This window comes from Eutrigla gurnardus, assembly GCF_963514095.1.
Source record: "Eutrigla gurnardus genome assembly, chromosome: 23".
Classification (NCBI taxonomy): Eukaryota; Metazoa; Chordata; class Actinopteri; order Perciformes; family Triglidae; genus Eutrigla; species Eutrigla gurnardus.
Genome location: NC_139934.1, coordinates 2,733,675 through 2,754,247, shown reverse-complemented (window position 1 = coordinate 2,754,247; position 20,573 = coordinate 2,733,675). Strand labels below are relative to the sequence as shown.

The following is a 20,573-nucleotide window of genomic DNA, read 5'->3' as shown; positions in this document are numbered from 1 at the left end:
TCTCTCTCTCTCTCTCTCTCTCTCTCTCTCTCTCTCTCTTATTTGTGTCTTTCACACGGAAAATGATTTAGCTGGAAAACAGACAGTGACACCGGAACAAGGAAACGATCCACTTTGAAGATTGTGATCAGAAGTGACGGATGGTTGAGTGACTGAAGAGAATGCAGACGTCTCCATCACGCGCCACTTAGTAGAAATATCACTTTCAATGGAAACCAATGTACCAGTATTTTTTTTTCATGATGAATATCAAAGTGTAGATATTATCTGATGTTTGTGCCCCAAACAATAGAAAAGGTAAGTGTTTGATTTTGTTGCATAAACATGCAAAATAAACCTTTTGCTCTTTGTCTTCAAACAGAAAACCTTGAAATAAAATTTAAGAAGGAAGTGTATCTACATAATTTATGGGAATATTCAATAAAAGTAATCATTAATTGTTTTGGCACCTTTTGTAAATGAAAACCCACAGTGTCGACTTTTAGGGAAAATAATAAATTCAGAAGAAAGACACTTGAAATGAAAGGGTCACTTGTTTTTATGACTAAAGCAAAGGAAGTGTTAGCTAAATAAACATAATACAGACCAACATGAAATGAAAACAAAAAAATAAATTCAAATTCAAATAAAAAAAAGAATAAAAAATGAAAAATGGTTTAGCTTCAAGAAACCAGTTTCTAGTAAAAAATTAAGTAAGGCTTCACCTTTACCTTACTTATTCGTATTGGAACGCGGCCCTGGCTGTCAAACGGTCGAACGGCGCCTCTGAACCCGCCCACCGTAGCCGAGCTCGCCCATTGGTCAGGCGCGCTCTCCGTCACAGCCGTGACTCAGATCCCCCCCCCCCCCCCCTGTCACATGACAGATGTTTTCGTTATTTCGCTTCCGCCTCGTCAGTGTGTTTCTCGCCGTGTCATGTGGACGTGAGGGACCCGGACTCACTGACGAGGCTCTTCGGGGGTTCAACAACCAGCCGGACTTCCAGGAGAGTTTTTACCGGGCGTCTCAGCGTCTCTTTCCCGCCGCGGCCAACACCCCCCCGCCCCCGGAGGAGGGCGGCGATGGCGGACGGGGAACGGTCGCCGCTGTTGTCCGAGCAGCACGACGCCGGGACCAACGGCTTCTCTCCCGGGGACAGCCTGCGCGGATACCCGGCAACACCGCAGAGTATGTACCGCTGCTACACACGTACTCTTAACGCGGGAAAAACGGTCGAGATACGGGTATTTTATATTTCCGGCTATAAAGCCGGCGGGACGTCGTCAACTTGTAAACAAACGTTAGCTAATTTGCTAAGCTAACTAGCTGACTTAGCTGGCTGAGCTAACTAGCTGGCTAGTAGTTTGACAAACGTCCGTTTGCCGAACGGTAGCTAGGTTGCTAAGCTAGTTAGCTTAGCTGTTAGCAGTTTGGCTAACGGCAGCTGTCAATAATGAAGTTATGGTAACAGCCACATAAGAAGTCCTGCGTTTTAAACGTAGTAAATAAAATGTCTGTACTTTAGCGTTTTTACTGCTCCGGATCAGGGTTCATACGGATCCTTGAAAACACTTAAGTTTTATTGTGGTGTTTTCAAGGTTTGAAAAGTGCTTGGATGTAGACTAAAGGTCTTGAAATGTGTGTTGTATGTGATGACATCTATGATAGAACAGAGAAAAGAAGATCTCCATATTTACTGAAAACATCATTTTCTGACATTTCTTTATGAAAAATGCCTTTTGATGATGAACAGATGATGAAAATAGTTGGTGATTATATTTCTGTGGATCTGTTAGTGGAATTAGTTTTCCTTTCATTTGTGGTCCTTCTGTAAAAAGCTGTCTCCAAACATCATGTTGGTTGTTTAGAGGACAATAACATCTCATTTAATGTGATGAACAAGTGACATAATAAGTAGACTGAATGCTGACCATTGGATTGATACAAATATGGAGTTTACCACAGCTGGAAGGGGCTGGAAAAGCATGGAAATGCACCTTGAAATGCTTGAAAAGTGCTTGAATTTGACTTTGGAGAAGGTGAAGGAACCCGCCCTCCTCCAGGTTGGATCAATCGTCTGATCAACTTCTCGAGCAGCTGCTTTCTGATTGGACCACGTGCAGCATCGGAGAGGTTTATTATTGAAGGATGAAGAGTCGTGCCTCCTGGAAGTTAAACTAACTGAGCTAAATTGCCTCCTCCTGGTCGCCTCTCTCTCTCTCCAGGTCTGGCGCCGTTCCCCAGCTCGGCCGCTGTGCCCGGTGAGGCTCCGCCCCCTTACTCGCCGCAGGGCAGCCCGGACAGCAGCAGTGCTCCGGTCATCAGCTGCCGCGTCTGTCAGAGCGCCATTTCTGTGGAGGGCAAGACGCACCAGCATGTGGTGAAGTGCGGCATCTGCAACGAGGCTACGGTGAGACCGGAGGGAGGGAGGGGAGGGGTCAAATCATTTTGTCCACTTTTTTTTTAAATGTACATGTATTTATACATCCAGATGCTGCCTTTTACTATGATGTGATGTAGTGACCATCAGTCACCACCAGGGGTCAGTGTCTCTGTTGTGGAACAGGATGCTGGGCTCACAAAGATGGAGTGGTCATCTTTTTAATTTCTTAGTAGAAAAGTGTAACAACGGATTAGAAGTTTTCAGGGATGTGAAAGCATCTGAAGGTTTAGGACCACGGCTTTTCAGGAACTATAAAAACATCTACTTCCTGTCACAGGAGCACTTCCTCCCGTCGTCTCGTCGTTTCTGCTGACTGGATTGAAACCGAACCGCCGCTGACTATTAGAACACGTCGTCAGGGAAACTGAAAAGTCTCTCTCTCTCTCCCCCCCCCCCCCATCCCTCTCTCCAGCCAATCAAGAACGCCCCGGTGGGGAAGAAGTACGTCCGCTGTCCGTGTAACTGTCTGCTGATCTGCAAGGTCACGTCTCAGCGGATCGCCTGTCCTCGGCCGTACTGGTGAGACTCGCCCACTTGATATGTTTTTTGCTGGGTCATGTGTCAGTTCCTGTGACGTTTGAAGTGTGTATTTTTTTCCCCCCCTGGCAGTAAACGCGTCATCAACCTGGGTCCGGTTCACATCGGCAGAGAGAGTCCTGAACCGCAGCATCAGCCCGTCGGGGTCCGGATCATCTGTGGACACTGTTCCAACACGTTCCTGGTAGGAACCAACGCACATGGATGACATCATAACACTTCCTTCTACTACGTTATTATTAACACTTCACTTCCTGTGTGTCCTGCAGTGGACCGAGTTCTCGGACCGGACCTTGGCCCGATGTCCTCACTGCCGGAAAGTGTAAGAGGCCCTCAAACAACGAGCCAACACGGCACTCTTTAGTTTCCCCAATATTACATCACATTCTGGCTTCTGTTTCCAGCTCTTCCATTGGTCGGCGGTACCCGAGGAGGCGGAGCCTGCTGTGCTTCCTGCTGTTCGTCGTCCTCGCCGCCTCCACCGCCGGACTCATAGTGTGTATTTCTAGTTGTGATCGTTGAATAGAAATGAGGTTCAGAGTCCTGATGTGATATTAAAAACGAGTCCTTGTCCGTGTCCTGGTCCAGGTCGGGACCTGGAAACCTGCTCAGCAGTCCAGAGGGATCTACGTCTCCTGGGTGCTGCTGATCCTGCTGGCTCTGTTCGCCGTGGCCAGAACCATCTACTGGAGGTGTCTGAAGATCAGCGACCCCATATCCAACGTCACGTAGAGAGAGGGAGAGAGAGAGGGGGAGAGGAGGAAGGAAGGTGAGAGAGAGGGGGAGAGGAGGAAGGAAGGAAGGTGAGAGAGAGGGGGAGACGAGGATGGAAGGAAGGTGAGAGAGAGGGGGAGACGACGAAGGAAGGTGAGAGAGGAGGGAAAGAGTTGACGAAGAAGAGAGACGAACAGTTTAAAAGTGTTGGTCCTCGGCTAAGCCCCGCCCCCTGCCGCTGTGGAGCCCACACTGTTTCCAATGCATCCCCGAAAACAAAAAAAATGAACGTGATTTCCGATAGATCAGTCATTAAGGGTTGTGAAAATGCTAGTTAGAATCGTAAATCTCCTCCCGACTTCTCCGGATTAACAGGCAACGTTGCTACGCTGTGATTGGCCGGTCTGCGGTTGAGGGGGCGGGACTTAGCAAGGAGCCAGCCAACAACTTCATAATTCATAATGACGTGGATATTTTATAAGCCGGACAAAACTAATTATAAAACAAAAACAGTTTGAATGATTTGTATTTGAGTTGTAATTTATAAGAAATCAGTGAGAACTTAAATATTAGCAAATAAAAACACATGATGATTGAGGTTTAACAGTTCATAAGGACAGACAAAGGGAGGGAAAGACGTTATATGAATTATATAATCGTACCAAATGAGGGCATATCAATAATTATTAATCGGAATCAAACTAAGCACTTTGGGGGGGAAGACGCAAGATGTGCTTGTTTTTTTTCTGTTTTTCTTCTTCTGTTGTTTTCTCTGTACTACAAAATAAATATATATATATATTTTTTTTTATTAAATATTTTTGACATTTTAGGAAAATTTGCATATTTGCTTTCTTGGAAATCGTCCGATTGAGAACAACTGAGAAGGTTGATTACACGTCTGTATGCTTCATATGCAGCCCTTAGCCTAACTACGCATAAGCTAAGCTCTTTAACGTGTAACAACAACATGTTACAGGCTAGCTGTTTCCCTCGGTTTCTGCTCTTTATGCTAAGCTATGCTAACAGGCTAATGACTGTAGCTTCATTGATCTTCTCATTAACACTCGGCAAGAAAGCAAGCAAGTGTGATTTCCTAAAAAAAATAAAACGTCAAAGTAGTCTTTTAAGAAACATTTCAGTAGCTGAATCCGTTTTTTTTTTCCTGAATAGTTTCACGAAGAAATGCAGTAAAATATCTGAAAATGGGAACCGGAGCGTTTACACTCTAGAAAACCCCTCGATGACATCATGAAGTCATTTAAATATTCGGTGGAACCTCGTGTTTAGTTTGAGGCCGTTGTTCGCGAGGTAACGCCCAAATGACATGGTGATGATGTCATCAAGAGGAAGTACAATTGGGGGGAGGGGCATTCAGGAACAGATGAGGCATTTGTTCTTTTTTGGGGGCATTTGATTGGATTTATTTGTGTTTTTTGTTTGTTTGAAGTTTTCAGTCGGAGATCACCTGAAGCTAACGCAGAGCGCCTTCGTTTTTGTTTGTTGTATTTTTTCTTTGTAATTCAACACCGACGCTGCAGTCGAACCCGACGGAGTCTCTTCTGTTAACGTGTAAATATATTCACTGGGATGTTGATTATTTCGGTCCGTGAGGAATTAGCAGAGCTGGTGCTCCCCCTTGTGGCTGATTAGTGTAAGTACCCTGCCGACTGTGAAACGTTGCACTACATTGTACTGATGTACTACTACTGTATGTTTTTGTCGATTATTATTCTGATGGATTTTTCTTTTTGTATATTTGTGAAACAAAGTAATACTTTTAACTCACTTCTGACTCGTGTGTCTCTTATTTACATTTACAGCTTTTTGTCTAGTTTTCAAAGTAACCTTAAACAACAAAAGGAAAATGCAACGAATGTTTAAAGTAAATTATATTATTTCTTATAATCATCTCAGTAAATAATAACCCCAGTTGGTCTGATTTAGTCGTGACATTGACATTATACTATTATTAAATACAACAAATTAGATTATTTTTTGTAGAGTAAACTAAACATCTTAAAGATTCTTCTGTTTAAATAAAGTCATGAATAGAGAATTAATCTCATGTTAACATTTGGTGCCGTCTAAATTAAATAATTAATATGATTTCTATGTTTGTGGATAAACCAGATGTTTCTGTTGTGTAATGACCACTGAGAACCACTAGAGGTCAGCGGTGAGTCTGCCAGAGAGACAGTAACCGTGTTTATGAAGATCTTCTGTCTGTTCTCACTGATTTATTAACGACTGTGTGACATGAATGTCTGCTCGTTAGTAAGACCGGCTGTGATGACGGTGATGATGATGAAGGTCATGACGATGGTCATTCCTGATTTGGTGAAAACGTCTCCTAGATCACTGTGACCTTCTGGAGCAGCAGATCCTCAACGTTTCGTCACTGACCTCCTGTCAGTCTCTGCTGTTCAGATCAAAGGCTGGCAGGCGAATCGTTATCCTGCCGTGTTTCAGTCGTCACATGACCAAACTCACAAAACGACAAAAACAACTCAAAATGCCACAAAACGTTACAAAATGCTACAAACATTACAAAATGCCATGAAACGTTGCAAAACGCCACAAAATGCTACAAAATGCTACAAACGTTACAGAATGCTACAAACGTTACAAAATGCGACAAAAGTTACAAAATGCTACAAACCATTACAAAACGCCCGTCTGTCTCTTTCTCTCTGCCTGTCTGTCTCAGCTTGTCTGCCTCTCAGCCTGTCTATCTGTGCCTCCAGCTGCTGGCTCAGTCTCTCTCTCTCTCTCTTTCTCTCTCTCTCTCTCTCTCTCTCTCTCTCTCTCTCTCAGTGTCTCTCTCTCTCTCAGTCTCTCTCTCTCTCTCTTTCTCTCTCTCTCTTTCTCTCTCTCTCTCTCTCTCTCTCTCTCTCTCAGTGTCTCTCTCTCTCTCAGTCTCTCTCTCTCTCTGTGTCTCTCTCTCCTGAAATCCCTCCGATAGCTTTCAGCCTCACAAATGTTCTGGATCAGCGGAGGACTTAACGTGTTTGTGGAGCCGCCGAGTTTCCACCTTAGTTTGTTACTTCGAGGCATTAAAGGGTCCATAAAGATCCACTGTGGGTCCATGTGGAAGTGGGTCCATGTGGAAGTGGATCCATGTGGAAGTGGATCCATTGATCAGCAGCAGGATTAGTGTTCTTCCTCCTAGAACAACTGTTGGATCAAACTGCTTCTTAATTTGAGGATTTATCTCTGGAAGTGTGACATTAAGTGTTTCACGCTTGTGTGTGTGTTTGTGTGTGTGTTTGTGTGTGTGTGTGTGTGTGTGTGTGTTTGTGGCCATGCTGGAGGAAAAGAAATCCCAGGGTTCTCAGCAGCTGGGCTCGGCGGAAACAGGTCAACCCAAAACATCAAAGTTCACCAGCGGTGGCGTTGGCGGCGGTGAAAAAAGCATCGGCGCCGCCATCAAGCCTCCACGCCGGTAAGGACGCTTTGCTTACTTACCATCCAGCTAGCTCGCAAACGCTAAGTGGCTAATGTGTAAGACATCGGCTGAGTTTGACATCGCCGCCGTGTGGTCGCACGTGCACTCTGAGCAATTAGCAGGTGTGACATAGCGGCATGGCGCTAACCCCCGCCGCTAAAACAGGAAGACAACTGTGTGTTTGACTCGGAGGCTTTAGTTCCTCAACCAGCTCGTGTAGAATATCAGTATTTTCAAAGAATAAATCAATAACTTGAGAATGTTTCTCATTATTCAGAGATAATTACTCAATATTTTAAGTTACACTCTTTTTTTGGCGTGAATGGCCTTCCGTACATCTCAGATGTCCGACATCATAATAATAACTTATTCATGTGGCACCTTTTTAAAAATAGATTTTTGACGGATGCAACACAAGTGAGACAGAACTCGATGAAACTAGAAAAAAACAATATGACGAAATTAAGTACAACAAAGATTGCGTCCTTTGCATTTGCATCTTTGCAGCGGCTTTATGTGCAACGTTTGGTGTGAACGCACCTTAAGGGAGTGTGTGTGTGTGTGTGTGTGTGTCAAATCATGAAGCCTGAATCACACACACACGGGGTTCTGTTCCTCGTTATCACTCCGTTAACATTTTAGCTTCATCTGTATCTGAGCTTTATATTTGGACGTCCGTCCGTTTGACACACAACAACAACAAAGATCAAAGTTGAAGAAGCCGATCAGACATAACTACAAACGCGTAACAAGACACGCATCGCCAGAAACACGTAACTACAAATGCGTAACAAGACACGCATCGCCAGAAACACGTAACTAGAAATGCGTAACAAGACACGCATCGCCAGAAACACGTAACTACAAACGCGTAACAAGACACGCATCGCCAGAAACACGTAACTACAAACGCGTAACAAGACACGCATCCATCGTTTTCAGGAGAAAAACGTAAAATAAAAGCTCCTTCAGCTCAAAAACACGTTGACCTTGTACGGCGACCTCCACCACACACACACACACACACACACACATCTATCAGCGACTACACACTCCTCACATGACCGAGCGCCTCGTAAACGTCTGGAAGGGTGTCGGCTTTTACAGCGCGACAGGTGCGATTAGCACAAGCAGCGTTGGGGCGACGGAACAGGTGTGTTTTAAAGTGCAGCTGCTGGTTCTGCTTTGAGGGGGACCCGGTCCGGTCTCACTGGGGGTCCTCCACAGACACCAGATCCAGATCCAGAGAAACTTTCCTGGCAAAGATGCTCCTTTTGTTTGAGGTTTGCAGGTACACAGTTAGTGAAATAGTCTCTGCTGGCCATCAGGGGGCGACTCCTCTCTGTTTGTATAGAAGTCTATATACGTTTATGGCCACCATGAAATGTAATTACTTATGAGTCCCCACAACGTGAGTGTATTAAGGTCCATGTCCCCACAACGCCTGTAACACAAGAACACACACTCACTCACTCTCCCGTGGTGTTGAGTGACTGCAACACTCAGCAGTCGACTCTGAGCCGCCGCTGACTTATTTTCATCAGCGCCTATTAGAGCGTCTGATAACTGGTCCTCAGAGGACGCCAGGCACTGTCAGGACCACAAACACACACACACACACACACACACACACACACACACACAGTGTGTAGTAGAGGAAACGCGACAACCACAGATGTTGACTTTAACACTTAGTCGTATGTACTGTACATAAAGTCGTATATGACGTCGTATGAACGTCCTATGTAACTTCTTTAACATTGTACGTAACATACATAGAGTCGTATGTAACGTTGTACATAACTTATTTAACATATGAACGTCCTAAGTAACTTCTTTAACGTCGTACATAACGTACATAAAATCGTATTTAACGTCGTACATAACTTTTTTAACGTTGTACGTAACGTACATGACGTCGTATGTAAAGTCGTACATAACTTCTTTGACGTCGTACGTAACGTACATTAAGTCGTATGTAACATCGTACATAACTTCTTTGACGCCACGTACGTTAGTTCTTACATTACGTTGTATGTAACATACGGATCTTGTGTGGTACCTGTGCCTTGCTCAGCAGCCTCTCGGCAGCGTTTGGAGGTTGAACTCCCCTCGGTCCTCCTCCCCGTCTGCCGCTTCAGGTTTTGCCAACTGGAGGAAATCCGAGGCGAGATTTTCTGGAAAAGTTCCCGCGGTTGACGACAGATACTAATTTGAGATTTCACATTCCCGTCCGTCGGGCTGATCCGGGGTCGGGTTACGTCGGCTGCATGGCTGCCATCATTAGAGCGGATCTGACCTTGTGTTGTTGGGGGGATGACATCATCAGCATCACAGCTAAACTTCCTTACCTTCTCTACGTTTTCATATCCATAACAGCCCGATGTAATCAATACATCCAATTCTGACGTGTGGTCATCGGAGGCTAGAGTAAAACTTTATTGACATTCACAAGCTGCCCAGCAGTGCAGTTACATGCTGGTACGTACAGCTGGAAATAAACACACACGCGGCGGGAGTGCTGCCAGTCAGCTGTTGCATCGTGGGTAAGGGTGATAAGCCCTGTGGTCCGGGGGAGGGGATAAAGGGGATATAATATTAATTTGCTACAATCCCCGACAGAGAACGGCCCTCTAATGAAAAGATTCATTGTCGCCTTCGGATAAACTGTTGATTCAGCGTTCGCTGGAGGCGACGGCTTTTATTCCATCGTCACAGCAGAGCTGGAAGGAAGGAAGGAGGGAGGGAGGGAGGGAGGGAAGGAAGGGTGGAGGGAGGGAGGGATGGAAGGGTGGAGGGAGGGAGGGATGGAAGGGTGGAGGGAGGGAAGGAAGGAAGGAAAGAAAAGACAAGAAGAAAGATGGGAGGGAAGGAGGGAGGGAAAGAAGGGTGGAGGGAGGGAAGGAAGGAAAGAAAGAAAGGAGTGAAGGAAGGAAGGAGGGAGGGAGGCATGGAAGGGTGGAGGGAGGGAACGAAGGAAAGACAGAAAGAAGGAGTGAAGGAAGGAAGGAGGGAGGGAGGCATGGAAGGGTGGAGGGAGGGAACGAAGGAAAGACAGAAAGAAGGAGTGAAGGAAGGAAAGAAAGAAGGAGGGAAAGAAGACAAGAAGGAAGGAGGGAGGGAAGGAAGGGTGGAAGGAGGGAAGGAAGGAAAGAAAGAAAGCAGGAAGGAGAGAAGGAGGGAGTGAAGGAAGGAAAGAAGGAGGGAAAGAAGACAAGAAGGAAGGAGGGAGGGAAGGAAGGAAAGAAAGAGGGAAGGAAGGAAGGAAAGAAAGAAGGAAGTAGTCAAGGAAGGAAAGAAGACGAGAAGGAAGGAAGGAGGGATGGATGGAAGGGCGGAGGGAAGGAAGGAAAGAGGTAGCAGGAAGGAGTGAATGAAGGAAAGAAGGAGGGAGTGAAGGAAGGAAAGAAGGAGGGACAGAAGACAAGAAGGAAGGAAGGAGGGAAGGAAGGAAGGAGGGAGGGATGGATGGAAGGGCGGAGGGAAGGAAGGAAAGAGGTAGCAGGAAGGAGTGAATGAAGGAAAGAAGGAGGGAGTGAAGGAAGGAAAGAAGGAGGGACAGAAGACAAGAAGGAAGGAGGGAAGGAAGGAGGGAGGGAAGGATGGGTGGAGGGAGGGAAGGAAGGAAAGAAAGAAGGAAGGAGGGAGGGATGGATGGATGGATGGAAGGGCGGAGGGAAGGAAGGAAAGAGGTAGCAGGAAGGAGTGAATGAAGGAAAGAAGGAGGGAGTGAAGGAAGGAAAGAAGGAGGGAAAGAAGACAAGAAGGAAGGAAGGAGGGAAGGAAGGAAGGAGGGAGGGATGGATGGAAGGGCGGAGGGAAGGAAGGAAAGAGAAAGCAGGAAGGAGTGAATGAAGGAAAGAAGGAGGGAGTGAAGGAAGGAAAGAAGGAGGGAAAGAAGACAAGAAGGAAGGAAGGAGGGAAGGAAGGACGGAGGGAGGGAAGGAAGGGTGGAGGGAGGGAAGGAAGGAAAGAAAGAAGGAAGGAAAGAAAGAAAGAGGGAAGGAAGGAAAGAAGGAGGGAGTGAAGGAAGGAAAGCAGGGAGGGAAAGAAGACAAGTAGGAAGGAAGGGTGGAGGGAGGGAGGGAAGGAAGAAAAAAAGAAGGAAGGAAAGAAAGGGGGAAGGAAGGAAAGAGGGAAGGAAGGAGTGAAGGAAAGAAAGAAGGAGGGAAGGTATGAGGGAGGAAAGGAAAGAAAGGAGTGAAGGATAGAAGGCATGAAGGAGGGAAGGAAGGCAAGAAGGAGGGAATGAATGAGGAAAGATGGGAAGGAAGGAAGGAAGGAGGGAACAACCAGACAATTCCCTGAAATACTTCATGTTGGTGTATGGAGTGTTTATACTGTACATATCCAGCACCCACACACAGGTTGTAAAACTGAAACTATTGAGCTTGATGTCTGTGGGAGTAGCGCCGCTATGTGGCAGAATAATGATATAGCATCCATCCGTTCTACTTCTTTTTTATTCATATGGAAATGAAATTAATCAGCGCTGTCATCACCGTTTATTTGTTTTCTTTCATGAAAAAAAAAATCAGTTTAATTTTATTTCCAAGGCCTTTTCTTACCCTGAGCTTAAGGGTTAAAAAACGCAAATATATTCTCATAAATACAAACACAACTTTCACAAATTGATGCGACGTCACAAATAAAGATTCCGTTCCGTATCTTCAAAATAAAAGCGCTTAAATACTACAAAAGGCTGCAACTGTTGTCATTTTCAGTTTACTCCAGTAATCTCTAATTATAAACAAAAAAGCCTTCCACACGTAGAAGTTTAAATGTCCTTAGATATTTTATACCTTGCGTACATTTCAGAGCCTGTGTTTTTATACTTTTACTTGAGTAATCAGCACTTCTTTTACCAGAGTAGGCCTACTAATATGTTTATCAGAGTACGTCTACTTTTCTCAGTACTTTTGAACACAAGAATATATTTTCTTCTGGAATAATTTAGGTTAAAAACGGCCGGTTGAAATCCCAGAATGGCAGATCGTCTTCAAACTTTCACGCTTTTATTCTGAAGGCTCGCCGCCACAACCGGAAGTCTCTCCCCTTAAAGTGCAGTTAGCATCGTTAGCAGCTATTCCTGCGCATTACGGTTCTGGAGATGAGTTTGAACATTTCGAAGATTTTACATTCACAAATAACCGAAGGTACGTAACAAAGAAGCGTTTTATAAGAAACGCGGCGCACTAAACGTCGATGTTTGTCGTCTAAAAAAACGCGTTTACCTGTTTGTTTATAAGCGGGCCCTGCGCCCGAAGAGTCCCGTTAGCTTCCTGCTAGCAGAGAGCTAGCTCGGCTAATTCAGGCCCAAACAGAGCACTGGTGTGTATTTAACGTACAGACGGCGCTCTGGGGAGGTCTACGGGGTTATAACGGATGTTTCTGTGTCTGAGGCGCATTTATAAACGGCGATAAAAGCGCTAAATTTGCCGCGTTGCGCCGATGAAAACAATACGGGGAAAATGTGAAGTCAACGTAGTTTAATTCAAGGAATTAATCACACGTATACGTCACTCCCGAGACCAGACCGTTGCACCACGTAGACTGCAACAGAACATGGAAGTAGCTGCTCCAGGACTGGAACTACAGCCCGAAGTGAAGCTGAAAGTGGTCGCCATCTTGGTTGCAAAGAGCTAAAGGGGGGTGGGGGGTTATATGTTCACCATGCTGTTTGATTATTGTCACTGAATAAATAAAAGGTGAAAAAATAAACGTGGACAGAGCCGAGGTTGCTTGGAAGCCTGCTGCGGTCTAAGAAGCTAGGCTATGTGCTACTGTTTTGTTGCTAACCAGCTAACGTTTACCCTGATTTCTTGTTGCCCCCCCATATAAATAAAAATAACGCCAATGTTAGAATAACAACTGGAGCACATCTTCTTCAGACAAGCAATTCAGTGTGAAATTCTACGTGTAGTTGTGTTGGCACCCAAATTGCATATGAAGTTAATGAAAAAGATGCAATTAGGCTTTTAAAAAACATAATTAATAACGAGCTCTTTGAATTTTTATGAGTGCGACTGAAAAAAATTGTAGGTCGCACTGGTGCACCTAACGCTGCTCGGGTGAAAAAAAAATCAGAAGCGCAGCATCTCTTTATGTTCTCCTGACGGTATCGTGGTCTAAACCAATAAGAGACAGAGCTCGGGCGGGTCCTTGCCTCTGATTGGCTGTGGTCCTTTTCACTGCTGTAAATTGTGTCAGTTCGAAAATGCGAGCGAGCAGAGCAGGTACTCTGAGCGCTTCGACAATGAGTGCTGAGCGCTTCGATTTTCTTTGAAAATGAAGAGAGGCAGAAAGCCTCGCCCCGAGACTAATTAAAAAGCCCAAAAATACGCCTTCAGACAGGACTGGTTGAAGCAATTTCCCTGGCTGATGTACGATAAAGAAAGGGACTCAATGCACTGCATTTATTGTCGGGAGTGCGGTCAGAATTTGTCCGGTAATAGTGCGTTTGTGGAGGAGTCAACAACATTTCGCATCGAGACGTTGAAAAAGCGCAATATGTCCAAAAAGCATACTACATGCCGTGATAAGTGTGTTAATAAAGTGGCCCCTCATCCAGCTGCATTTCAGCGTCAGGCTGTATCAATCACGTCCGCTGAGGAATCTGAAATGATTATAAAATTCAACGTCGCATACAATATTGCAAAGGAGGAGTTGCCGTTCACTAAATTTAAGTCCGAAATTATTCTGATGAAAAAAATGCCGACACTAAAGAACAAGACAGCTGAGGTTGGAAACGCCACGTACACGTCATTCATGATTGACGGCGACACAGACGTCTCTACGAAGGAGTGCGTTATTGTCTACTGCTGCATTTTGCATAAAGGGAGGCCGGTCAACATGTTAAATGGACATGTCCGGTGGAGCATGGACACGCACAGTGTTTGAAGGCCCACATTACAACATGAGAGATCATGAATAGGAAATTGTATAGTAGCCTATTCCTAATATTATTATTAAAAATGAATAGCCTAAGTAAAAATATAATTAGGCTAGGCTAAGATCACATAAACAGTTTTCCATTTGCAATCTATAGACTAGTGACCTGTATGTTCTTTTTATTCTTGAGGAATTTATGCTGCCACAAAGCAAGCATTTACTGCGCTTGGGCATCAGTGTGCAGATTGGCTGGAGAAAACGGTTCCTCTGGGTGCTGATTGTGCTGCAGTTAACCTAGGCCATATAGTGTCATTATGTAAAAGGAGAGCGATAAAAAGGTGACTTTTTGGCGTTAAAGGCGACGCAATGAAAAATGTGGGTGCACCTAAATTTTGTGCTGGTGCACCTAAAAAAAAAAGTTAGGCGCACCAGTGCAACCAATGCAAAAAGTTAGTCTGGAGCCCTGCTGACCCTGATCTGAGAAGTTACTGCCTCACTATTGACCTTGGTTTTGTTGCCTGGTAACCATTATTCTCTGTGTTGGTCTTTTTATGAATGTAAAACGTTGCAAAAAAAAGGTGTTTTTCTCTGTAATTGGCTCTGGCAGGAGTAGAAATCCCTGGAAGGTTTTTTTGGTATTCATTTTTGAATCCCGATGGTGATTCAGTCGGTTCATTCTCATTTTGTGACACCACCTGACCTCCTAAATTGTGATCGAGTCATACTGGGAGGTTCAGTCTCATTCTCATTTTTATTTATTTTTTTTAGATCTTTTGCATTGTGCGTAGTCTGCTGGTGCCAGTTTTCGAAGTTGACTGGCAAGCTGCCTCTGGTTCAATCAGAGATGAGCATGACAACAAATAAATGAGTTTGTGTCTTTACTGGATGTGTCCGGTTAACGCCGTTGGTCTTGTTTTATCTCTTGTGCTTTGTTGCCTTTGCCTGCTCTGTTCTCTCCTGCTAGTGAAGACCAGGAAGTGACGTACACTAAAAGAATGTGTGTCCAACAGCAACCAGAGCAGCGGCCTGAAGACGAGACCGTCCAGATGATTGGTTTTACCCGTCCAAGAAGCTGAAGTCCATTCCCATTCAATAACCCCTTCCTTTTTGTTTTTGTTTTTTTTGTTTTGTTTTGACCTTTCAGCTTTGCATTGCTATCGGAGCGTTGTGCACCGTCTCCTGCTCCGGGGCCCCTAACGAGCCCCCTACTTGGAGGGCTCCCGGGGAGCTCGCTCCTGATTGGCCAGCAGGCTGCCTCCTTGCGGCTGGCCCAACTGAAGGCCCAGCTAGCTCTGACGCAGATAACCAGCGCTCTAGCCGTTGGCAACACACCTGCTCCCTACATACCCACAACCCCCCCCTCCCCAACTGCTGTGGCCATCCATCTCCTCAACCTTCTGAAGATCGCAAACACCATGTCCCATCCCATGTATAACCCTTATGCCCCTGGGAAACAAAGTTCCACCCAGGGGCAGTATGGACTCTCCAGTCTACAGGCTGAGAGGGACTCTGGGAGGGCGTCTTCTCACCTCGGACCCGGGTCCAGCTTCGGCTCCTCCGGAGCTCCTTCTGGGACCCCTGGAAACTCTGGGGGAATGCTCCCGTCTCTGCTGCCTCAGTCGATGGGCTACAGGCCTGAACAGAGTCGGGCCATGGCAGACGAGAACCTGGAGAGGTCTGTAGACATGCACATCAGCAGAGCCAGAGAGGAGGTGAGGCTTCTGGGCAAACCAATGCACGAGCCCATAGACCAGGGTGCTCGCTTTACCAGCACCCAAAGGGAGTTTTTCTCCTCTGGCACAGGGGCGGTGTCCTATCCAGTGTCCTCAACCTCGGCCCCTCTAGGACACCGGCACCCGGGAGTTGAGAGCAGCAGTAGCTCTTTGGACTGGTTGTCGAAGTACAAAAGGCCCTCTGCCGAGGAACCCTCTAAATTTTATTCATCAGCTGCTTCGTCTAACTATGCGAGCAGTGGTGAGGGTAGGTTTAATGCCCCTAGTGAGAGAGAACACAACAAGCAGTCCATTCCAGGGCTGGGGGATTTCGACTACCCAGGGCCGGACAAACCCCCGACAGAGCCCACTCGACACAAGTACACTTCCGAAGCGGCTTCGAACATCCTTCTGCACTTTGGACTTGAAAAAGAGGACTTGGAACATCTCATCTCCTACCCTGAAGACCAGATCACCCCGGCCAACCTGCCGTTCATCTTGCGGCAAATCCGTGTTGAGAAAACCAAGAGGGCTGCAACCGCAGTTCAGTCGAACCCCTGTCCCAAACCCCAACCCACCAGAATGAGTCGTTCTGGAGGGGAAGGGATGCACCAGGAGGAAATGTCATCGGCCCACCCCCAGCTGAGTAAAGTGATTGACTATGGACATACCGGCAAATATACTGGAGGGCCTGGGGCTGAGATTGGAAGCACCAGTGGCAGGAGAGCCAACAGTGGTGGGAGTGGAAGTATGTCGCTGTTGGACAATTTTGACATGAGCAGACACACTCGAGAACCAATGCAAAAAGGCACAGCCGAGGTGAAAAGCAGTGCCTTGGGTTTTCCACGTGACCAGACGAGTTCTGTTTCCAGTCTCGGCTCTTCACGCGGCTCGATGCTGAGCTCAGTGGCGTCCGCGGTCGGCGATCAGACCAAACGGACACAGACTCAACCGATCTTCAGCTCTTTCTCTCTGCCAAAGAAAGACACCGACATCAGAGTTGTGACATCCGAAGCCTTCAAGCCAATTCCTTTGATTGAACCAGAGGCAGCTTGCCAGTCAACTTCGAAAACCCAACTCCCCTCCACTCTGTACCGTAAGTTGCATCCCAGCCGACCTGGCCTTGTGGTCATTGACAGTAATGATAAGAATAGCTATGCCGCCAGAGACACTAAGGACCAGAGTAATACTCCTGGGCAAGGGTCGACAGGTGTTGAGCAGATGAAGAAGCAGATGCAGCAGCAGGCGCAGCAACTGAAGCAGCAGATGCAGCAGCAGCAGCAGCAACAACAGCAACAACAAAAGCAGCAGCAGCAGCAACAACAAAAGCAGCAGCAGCAGCAGCAGCAGCAACAACAACAACAACAACAACAACAACAACAACAACAACAACAACAACAACAAAAGCAGCAACAGCAACAAAAGCAGCAACAGCAACAAAAGCAGCAACAACAACAAAAGCAGCAACAGAAGCAGCCGAAGGAGAAGCAGCTGAAGCAGCAGCAACAAAAGCAGCAGCAGCAACAACAGAAGCAACCCACACAAAAGCAGCCAGTGTCACAACCGGGTCAGGGCGCCTGGACTCCATTTTTTCCTGCTGCCGAATCGGCCCCCGCAGCACCTCACCCCACCAGCATCGGCGACGCCACGCAGCATCCCACGTTCACCCCCGGGGGTCTTCTCCACAGCGTCCATCCTCCACGCCTGCCTCTGCCGATCCCGGGCCTGATGGACCTCACCCACCTGATGCTGCCACCTTCCACCAGGCAGCCTCCGGCGAAGGTGGCGGCCCCCAAGGGTCTGCCGTCGGCGGCCATGATGCATGACTATGCGGCGGCCACGCCGAAAATCTTTCCACATAGCTGTTGTCTGTGTAGCAAAGAATGTCCCCGTATGAAGGTGAGTGGAATTCTGCACTCAGTTTTCTCTCCCTTTACAATGTTTCATTATTTTTTTTTCTAAAATACTAGTTTGAATAGTCTTTTTTACTGTTTGGGGAAATGGAAGGATTTGAATTTGTAAAATGTGTCAAAGGGCAATCCTTGTCGAATGTTTACTGATTTGGATGAACTCCAGACAAAATATATTTTTAGTCTGCTGCAACTATTGTTATCTGTTATTCAAGGTCACGGTGTCGGATGTGACTTGGTTGACTTACTGTTGCTAGAACCTCATTGTCTAGTTTAGACGGATGAAGATCAAAGCCACATGTTACAGTAACTGAGGAAGACGAGGAGGCATCTGCACATCCGAAGGACCAGAGAGGACGATGGAAGATGACTGTTTTTCTGGGGGTTTTTTTGGGGGGGAGGGGGGCTTTTGTCCCACCTTGTCATTTTAAAATGCATTTTTTATTTTTTTTATTCATACTGGCTACTATTCTGCAGCCACAGTTTAAGACAAAAACGTATTTTATCGTCCCAGAAAGGGAATTCCAGTTACTATTCCAGATACGCCATACAAGACAATCCAGCAAGATCCTTTTTGACCATCTGCCCATTAAGGACCCGGCATTTCACATTTTGTCTAATTTAAAAAAAAAAGAGAGACCCTCCAGCCGCCTCCTGTCCCGGATTCCACGTCTTCCAGATGTGACTCCTGCTGAGATGACCTTCAACAGAACCCAAGAAGAAATCTTGTCTTTGGCTGTTTGTTACATTACCTGTATATATTTTTTTATCTTTCTTGAATTGCTGCTGTTATGTTAAAGGGAATAGTTGCCAAATGTCTTAATATTTTTGTCCATGTGATTCTTGTACTCTTATGATGGTTTAAACCCTTTTTAACGGTTACGTACGGCTTGTTCCTATTGTTCACTGCTGATGTTGGCAGAAGATTTTAATGATCCACATGAACATATTCTGCTTTTTAAGACACTTTTTAAAAACATTTTAAATAACACTTTGCACGAGCGCAGAGAAATGGAATTTGACACTTGGAATCGGGAGACGAGCTTTGTTTCGTTCAGGCTGCTGTTGTGTTGAATAAAAGTGTAAAGATAACTGATGTGAGAACAGAACAAAGTGACCATGTTTTGACGGTGTTTGTTGTTCTGACCTGCCAGGACTGGATCTCCCACCAGAACTCCAGCCTTCACCTGGAGAGCTGCAAACAGCTCAGAAAACAGTCAGTCTCTTTCTTTCCTTTTCTCCTCCGTAAAGATCTCGGCAACTTGAGTTGTTATATGACCGCTTCATGGCCAGAAACCTGCAGGCTTTTTGTTCTCATAATGCGTCTTGGTGTTTTAATAGGTGTTTGACTTTTCTTTCTCCACAGATACCCAGACTGGGATGGTGAGATAGCAGTTGTTCCCAGGTCAGTGGAATTAGCCATTTCTTTACTGATACTTTTACGTCACTTTAATTAGTCTAATTATCTCCCAACTCTAGTTTTATATCACAGAAGTCTAAAGTTGTATGAAAACGAGATCCTACACTTTAAAACTCATCAGCAATGTGTGGAATCAAACCTTGAAACTGCTCAAACTGCAAAGACTTGCAGCCAAATTAGTGACGTGTTTGAATCTGGCATCTGATCGTTGATCTTTCTGGTGATTCGGCGGTGTCTGCCAGTGTTCAAACCCTTCTGTGATCCGGTAAATGTGCTTTCCCTTTTCCTTCATCGTGCTCTCCCTCCTCTACTGCTGTCTTCAGTGTTTCAGGTAAAGATGCCAAGCCTTCAACCTCCTCGAAGACTTCCCAGAAGCGTCACAAAGCCAAGCATGGAAGCCGCTCTCGTTCACGCTCCCGTTCACACTCTCGTTCACGCTCCCGCTCCCGTTCACGGTCCCGCTCGCCCAGCACCCGCCGCGACGGGAGGAGGGACGTACGCAGCCCCCGCTCTCGATCGCCTTACGCCTCCAGATACACTCACAGGTCTGTGACACGTACATCACAAAAGTGCTTGAAATGTGTGTTGTATGTGATGACATCTATGATAGAACAGAGAAAAGGAGATCTCCATATTTGAGGGACTGAAAACAGCATTTTCTGACATTTCTTTATGAAAAATGACTTTTGATGATGAACAGATGATGAAAATAGTTGGTGATTATATTTCTGTGGATCTGTTAGTGGAATTAGTTTTCCTTTCATTTGTGGTCCTTCTGTAAAAAGCGTTCTCACTTTGGGAAAGGTGAACTTACTAAACGTTGGCCTCTTTGGATTCGTCGGGTTTAGACTTTCTGTGAAATGTTCATCATCAGATTTTTCTCCAGGTCCCGGTCTCGTTCTCTGTCGCCACCATGGTACGAACGCTCCTCCCGCTACCGGTCGCCATCCAGGAGTCCGGAGCGGCGTTTGTCGCCGAGGAGGAGAGACTACAGACGGTCGCCTCCACGGAGGAGCCGGTCGTCTCCAAGATGGAGTGAGGAGAGACGGTCGCCACCGTCGAGGAGCGAGGAGAGACGGACGACGTCGAGGAGGAGCGGCGAGAGGCGATCGCCTTCGAGGAGGAGTGAAGAGAGACGGACGTCGTCGAGGAGGAGCGGCGAGAGGCGATCTCCTCAACGACAGAGGAGTACAGACAGTCTAGTGAAGAAACTCCTGGAAACATCAGGTTTGACTTATCAAACATACCTGCATCAAGAAACTGTTTTTCTTTAACGGGTTACTTTGTAGAGCGGTTGCTATGGTTACTTGTGTTTTCAGCGCCAGTTTACCGCTCAAATAACACAATAAATGTGCAAACTAAAAGTTTTATACTTAAATAGAGGCTGAGGCTGTTGCTCAACACAAAGGCGGCCTGTTTTTACCTTCGTTATCGGTCCTTTTTGAGCCCTTTATGCCCAGTTTCTGTAAATCAGCATCGATGCTGACCCATTTGCCAGGTGACGTCCGTTAAGTCCCTG

The 20,573-nt window shown here is 46.1% G+C and overlaps 2 protein-coding genes across 7 annotated transcripts in view; both read left to right on the top strand.

Moving 5' to 3' along the window:
- The first annotated feature begins 748 nt into the window (after positions 1-748).
- Positions 749-5,461, top strand: LOC311008651 (type I phosphatidylinositol 4,5-bisphosphate 4-phosphatase-A-like). Of its 5 annotated transcripts, XM_084002439.1 has the most exons (9): positions 749-1,167; positions 2,205-2,389; positions 2,835-2,941; positions 3,032-3,143; positions 3,229-3,281; positions 3,364-3,454; positions 3,548-3,687; positions 3,751-3,796; positions 3,827-5,461. In XM_084002439.1, the coding sequence occupies exons 1-8, from the start codon at positions 1,062-1,064 to the stop codon at positions 3,764-3,766; spliced, it is 810 nt and encodes a 269-aa protein (XP_083858565.1). In that variant the 5' UTR covers positions 749-1,061; the 3' UTR covers positions 3,767-3,796; positions 3,827-5,461. The 5 variants fall into 5 exon arrangements, 3 of the variants coding, with proteins under 3 accessions (XP_083858565.1, XP_083858564.1, XP_083858566.1); XM_084002438.1 differs by having other exon boundaries at positions 3,751-5,461; XR_014596536.1 differs by having other exon boundaries at positions 753-1,167; positions 3,548-3,762.
- A 1,179-nt stretch (positions 5,462-6,640) lies between these two features.
- The window catches only part of LOC311008606 (uncharacterized protein), a 31,181-nt gene continuing 17,248 nt past the window's right edge, over positions 6,641-20,573 (top strand). The window contains exons 1-6 of one of the 2 annotated variants that reach the window (XM_084002341.1): positions 6,641-7,118; positions 15,157-17,623; positions 18,789-18,850; positions 19,001-19,039; positions 19,378-19,599; positions 19,941-20,281. In XM_084002341.1, the coding sequence (XP_083858467.1) occupies positions 6,979-7,118; positions 15,157-17,623; positions 18,789-18,850; positions 19,001-19,039; positions 19,378-19,599; positions 19,941-20,281 (3,271 nt within the window). In that variant the 5' untranslated portion in view covers positions 6,641-6,978. Of the gene's footprint in view, positions 7,119-12,192; positions 12,278-15,156; positions 17,624-18,788; positions 18,851-19,000; positions 19,040-19,377; positions 19,600-19,940; positions 20,282-20,573 lie in introns of those variants that run through there. The other variant, XM_084002342.1, reaches the window with a different exon arrangement.